This window comes from Podarcis bocagei (genome assembly GCF_964188305.1).
Source record: "Podarcis bocagei genome assembly, chromosome: 4".
Taxonomy (NCBI): Eukaryota; Metazoa; Chordata; class Lepidosauria; order Squamata; family Lacertidae; genus Podarcis; species Podarcis bocagei.
Genome location: NC_138128.1, coordinates 98,451,162 through 98,457,409, shown reverse-complemented (window position 1 = coordinate 98,457,409; position 6,248 = coordinate 98,451,162). Strand labels below are relative to the sequence as shown.

Below are 6,248 nucleotides of genomic sequence, written 5' to 3'. Positions count from 1 at the left end.
ATACAGTGCCTGAAATTGTTTTCTGGTAATAGGTATTTGCACAAGCACAACCTATCCTGCCCATGCTAACTAAGAAGCGAGATCTGCTCATTTCAGTTGGCCTCCTATATCTGTTCATTCCACTGTTATCCGGACCTGAAAGGTCTTATGTAAAGGCTGATAGTTTGAAAACTGGAGGTAGACACATTGCCCAGAATGAGGAGACAAGCTAGAGTTAGCAGTTTAATGGAATCATGTAGACCCTTATAGGCTCCATGTGCTACCTGATCCCTGCTGAGTTAGATGTAAGACTACCCTATGAGTATCTGCAATGCAGTTCCTTACTTGGGTAAGCAACTATAGTGTTGCAGAGAGCATGGTGGCTGGGACTTGCTGCTGGAGTTCCCCATTTATGTTCTCTGGCTGCCTATACCCCTCAGTGCTACAGGAATTGGCCTTAGACAAGGGTGTCTAATCAGAGCCTACATCAAGGAAGCATGACGCATGCTTTAGGAGACCCTCAGTCACAATGAACATCGCTGCTGAAATTCTGAACTGGTCATTACATAAATCAAGTCTACTTGTTTGTAAGTCTCAAATGCATACAAGTCCTGACTTTGATCCAATGAACTCTAATACCTGCAATAAACAGGTATTTCCGCTGATGCTTCAGTTTGCTCCACGGCTTCTTCCTGCGAAGGTTCCAAGTTGATTGGCTATTATCACCGGGGTTATGTTTAGCTCATCAGAAAAGGGTGCATCATGACGCAACATCATGGTGCACAGGGTTATAGAAGGGCACCATATTGCAAAGAGCAGACTACCTAGCCTTATGTGGAATGGTTGAAAGAGTCGAGTGTGTTTAACCCGGAAAAGAAGAGACCGAGAGGAGATAAGATCTTCAAATATCTCAAGGGCTTTCATGTGGACCAGGGAACAAGTTGTTTTCTCCTGCTCTGGAGGGAAGGACTGAAGGAGATTCCGTCTAAACATCAGGAAGAACTTTCTGACAGTGTAGCGGACTCCCTCAGAAGGTTGTGGACTGTGTCAGGGAATGCTATCATTGAGAGTCTTACATTGCCTCAATGTCCCTTCCAACTCTACAATTCTCTGATTCTTCAAAGATATTCTATTTCACTACACAGGAGTCAGCTGACATTCCATAACTGCAGAGCATATTTAGTCTTCATTACACTGCTTCTTTTTTTGGAGGGGGGTGTTTCTCCTTACCCCCCCCCCCCGTTTTATACTTCTGCCATCATTAAGGTTCCCGCCCATTCCATGCAGGCAGGCACCTCAAACTGAAATTATTTCAACTGTAAACCAATTGTCCCATTTCAGATGCTTCTCCATTTTTTGTGCTAGAGTTACTGACGTATTTGCCAGCTGCAGCAGGAGTATTTAGGAGTGGGAAAGGACCCCAAACTAGAGATTTTAAATATTTATTAGCCAGACTGGATTAAACAGCCTTTATACAACACAATTTGCATAAGTTCTCAAGATACGTCCTGTATACAATCACAAAACCATGACATGGATTTTATACATAGAGTGAAAATCGAGACCGATTTACAAGCATTTCTTCCCCTCTTTATACAGTTCGTTAAGTTAGTTTTGTTTGCTTTGTTTTGTACAACTTTTGGAACAAATTTTGTATCTTTCTTTTCTTGGAGGATTAGAAGGCAAAAAACAAAGAATAATTAATTATTCATTCAAGTGAAAAAGAAATATTAATAAACCACCATTGACACATGCAACATTCACCGTGGAAATATATTACATCTCCCCAAAGACTACTGATGGTGGCTGTTGCATTTTAAATTTTATGCCCGGGGTAGTTGTTCTCTCCAGTCACCCCCATCGCACCCTCTCCAATGCCAGGGGTGCTGTTCATGTTGTCTGGTAGGATGATGGCACCCATGCTTGTCAGCGACTGCTGAGCACCTGCACCAGCCACTTGACATCTATATAAGACACAGTTCACGTGGAGGGAGGGAGACATGCTTGGGACGCCAGGGGGAATTTGGAATCCAAACCTGGTTTGCTGCTCAATACAAAAATGCATATTTACAAATTAAGAAAACAGCTTTCTTCAGATCACCTAGTCCAAGTTCATGATATATATATTATATTATATATATATATATTATATATATATATAGCACATATTTTAAAACCCATTAGTGTGTTCATTATTTTGTCAAAGAATTAATCAGAGAAAACATCAAAATGCAACTTATGATTTAAAGAGAGAGTATCCAGATTTTATTATTTTAGTCTAACAGCATCTTCTAACTGAAGAGATTGGTCCTGCATTGGAAATTGACTCGGATGCGTGAAGAGCCTCCTTCATGTGATGCTAGTAGATCCTTCACCACTGAGAATATTTGATTATTTCCCCATCACATATAGATATATGTATGTACATATATAGACACTCCAGGGGGACTGTGGGCTCTTAGCAAGGGAAATAAAGCACTTGGTATAGTATCAGGTATGATTTAAATAAAAAGATAAAAAATATACTATTAACATCTGTATGAAATCTCCAGGAAACTAAACGCTAATTAAATAATTCTATATTGAGCAATATATAAGAAGTGTTTACATTTTACTTCTTCGTCCTGACAGAAAGAAGCAATATCAGCTGGTTACCAGCTACTGTACTAACCCTCCCCACCCGGCTGCCCCAAACAATCAACTATTAGGCATATAGAAAAGGAACTCAGTTACAACGAGGTTCCTGGAAATGTCTCCCGTGTGCACACGATGAGGTACCCTAATTCTTCTTCTGTGTATTGAAAACAGTGGTACAAGTTTAAGTGGTGGGGCGGTGAGTGGACACTGATAAAAAGCCACAGCATTTATATTGCTCCTGGATACTATCCCTTTAAAGGATGATCATAACAACAAAACAGATCAATGTTGTTTGGATCCAGGGAAATAAAGCAAGATCTGGCCATCAGTCACAAGAACGAAGGAAAGAAACGATCCCTTTCGAGGAACAACCTATCATTTGTTAAATACACACACATCCTGTGCTTTAGCTCATACTTCAAGCTTGTTTTTTCATTCTGTACAAGGCTTTTTGTACAACACAACTTATATCTCTAGCTTGGCAGACTTGTGGGCAATATCTAGATCTATATAGTAAATATCTATAGCTCTATAGTAAATAAAGCGCATTGTGCCATGAACAATCCATACCTTTAAAGAAACCCACAATTGGAGAACATTCATCTATTCCAAGTTAAGAGGCCTGGCCACATTTAAGTGCTTCTGTCTGACAGAACAAACAAAGAAACAAAGAAAAAGATTCTCCCCCCCCCCCGCAAAATAAAACAACAAAGAAGGAAAACAGATGAAGTATTCATACATTTTCACAAATACCCAAAGTCCCTGTGAATTTTTTTTCCTTTAAAAAAATAATTGCCACAAGAAGGGTTTTTGTTGCCTTCATTCATAAAAAGAAAACTGCATTTAAACGTGATTCATTGTTGCATAGAATGATTCCAGTACAACCCAGACATTTGGTCAAAAGGAACTTGGCACACTCTGCAGACGTCTTCAGTCTCAGCACTGATGCATTCGTGGCTCGGGGAACGTCAAACCCCTTCTCTAGCTCTTTGTGAGATGCAGGATACAATGAAGAGAGATTATAACCCTAATGACCTTCAACATGCTGTTGCTAGCAGAACCTGCCTTTCCTCACAAGCACAAACTCCCGCAAACATTTGCTGGTGCATTTGACTTGTGGAGAGCTTGGCTCCCAAGGCTTGGAGCACCATTGCCCTGGGACCTGATGCCTGGTGGCAGAAGTTGCTGAACAAGGGGCAGTTGAAGCCACAACAGCAACGCTGTGAATAAATATCTGCTATGAACACAAAGCTGTTCCCTTGCTTCTCAATTTGTCATCCAATCCACAGAACAGCATGTGGCAACAGCAGTCTTGCTTTATCAATTAATAGTGATAATTAGAGGTTTACTAGCAAGCCTCCCACTTGGCGCTTGCTGCTGCTGGAAATCTCCATGGCAATCGCTATACGATTCACCACCTTTGTCATAAATTTTAGCAAGAACAAAATTGCCAGCCATTTGCGCAAAATTGCATATATCACTTTTTTTTTAAAAAAAGAAAGACTTTGCTTAGCAATTGAAATTTGCTGTTTCAGAAAATACAAACCCAGATGCCATGAGATTTTTAAAATAAGGATAAGGGAGATGAGGTATTTGGTAGCAGGCAATTTCCACATGACACAGCACTTTGGGCAGGAGGGCAGCGCTATTGCTCCAAAGAATTGGACTGAAATTCAGGCAGACAGGAGGCAGGCAGATGAAATTTGAGTAAGAACACCTAATTATGTTTGTATGCTCTCCTTCCTTCCAATCATTACCTATTTTACAGTCGGGATAAAATGTGCGGATATTTCTGGGATAGCTCAGTCAGTAGAGCCCGAGACTCTTAATCTCAGGGCTGTGGGTTCGAGCCCAAGACTGGGCAGAAGTTTCCTGCCTTGCAGGGGGTTGGACTACGTGACCTTTGCTGTTCCTTCCAACTCCACAATTCTATGATTCTTCTGCACATACTTGCTGCTACTACTGTTCAACCATTTCAGCTTCAAGGAACAGTTTGGCATAGTGCAATTGCATGCCCATTGTCAATTAAAATACTGTAATATAAAGCAAATCAACACAATAAGGGACCAATTGTCTTTCCATTCCCCCCCCCCCTGGAAGCCACCAATGCAGTTTCATGTTCCATGCCTTTAAGAAAGCTTGTAGCTCACGGCAATGAATGCTGCCAAGTTAGGAAAGGATATTCATTTTATATGCAGTATTTGACCTTACAATCCAAAGTCTGTCTTTCAATGATCTCCTTCAACGCTTTGTGAGCAGAATGTTTGCAACTTCATGCAGATGAGAAGGAGCCTGTAGCACATGGTCACATAAACAGCATCACTTGTTCTAACATGTGGACTATTTCATACAGTTGGAAACAGTGACTCCTTGAAGTTCACAAAGGCAAGACAAACAGATAGTGAAGCCACAATATTCACCTCAGTGCTCAAAAGCCCTTAGAACCAACGCCATTTTAGCAAAACTACGGAAAACAGTCGTTCACAGTAGGCTGAATCGCAATCTCTTCTATACCATAAAAGCAATTTCTCTTTTCCTGATATGGCTCCAACTGCCCTCTTTACTCTTTCCAAAATGACAACTATTCTTGTGCTTTCTGTACTTTACAGTCCGAGATGGTAATTCTCCAAGACTAACATGGGAAAAGACAGAGATTACTATTCTCAATTTAAACGCCAAAGCATATAATTAGCAAAGAGGAAAATAAAATAAAATGAAAGAGAAACATTGCCACCATTTAAATTAAAAACTAATTACCCCACCATTTGCCTCCTGGGGCATCATCTCACCACAGCAAATATATTCTTACATTAAGACCATGGATCTTCAGATAAGTCTTCAGATAAGGGAGAACTGGAAAGGCAGTTGCTTCAGGTACTTTTGCATATCATGATCTCTTAGGAAATTGCACCGTGAGCCAGATTGCTCTCGCAGAAAGATTCTGCCTCCAGCTGCAGCCAAATTCTCTGCATTAACACCTGCCTTCAACTGCATGGTGTTATTATTCCTCTTCAGATTCTAACATCACAGAACCCTCACATAAGTCTCCTTTTTCAAGCAGACTCATTTTAATTTCTGGGCTTAGGGTGGTTGGTTTATTAAGCTCTGCTGATTTGTTTTTAAAAAACACAGCAAAACAAGTTGACTAGCCCTCATGAAAGTGTGCTAAATAGCCCAGAACTTTCTCCTCCTACTTCATATTCTGAAAGCCTAGCTAAACACAATATCAAAGTAGAGTCTTGGAATCCTACAAGCAGACTTTGCCAAGGCTTGATGGCCCAAGAAGAAATCTTTCCTCAATGTGTTTGTGTTGAGCTGACCAAAAGTTTGTGCCAGTTTACTATTCTTTTCCTGAGGTCCACTTTGTCAAGCCAGATATATGCCTCACCAATCAAGGTCTTCTTCATAAACTTTCCTCCATTGGAAACAAGGAGTATCTGGGAAGAGAACAGAGGGTTGGACAGATATTCACCGTTCTGGTAAAAAGATCTAAAGCCCTGGAACATGGCCCTGATCATTGCTGCAGAAGGTGTGGCATGCTGTCTGTTGGCTATGGGAACCAAGATCGTGTCACAAAATGCACCCAACACTTATTGTGGCTGCACATTCCAAGGGACGATGAATGGCCTTGG

The 6,248-nt window shown here is 40.9% G+C and overlaps 1 protein-coding gene across 4 annotated transcripts in view; it reads right to left on the bottom strand.

Annotated features, from left to right (window-relative positions):
- Window positions 1-1,405: 1,405 nt before the first annotated feature.
- Window positions 1,406-6,248, bottom strand: part of PCLO (piccolo presynaptic cytomatrix protein) — a 239,349-nt gene continuing 234,506 nt past the window's right edge. For all 4 annotated transcript variants that reach the window (XM_081191441.1, XM_081191442.1, XM_081191443.1 and 1 more), the window contains one exon: window positions 1,406-6,053. In XM_081191441.1, the coding sequence (XP_081047567.1) occupies window positions 5,913-6,053 (141 nt within the window). In that variant the 3' untranslated portion in view covers window positions 1,406-5,912. The remainder of the gene's footprint in view (window positions 6,054-6,248) is intronic.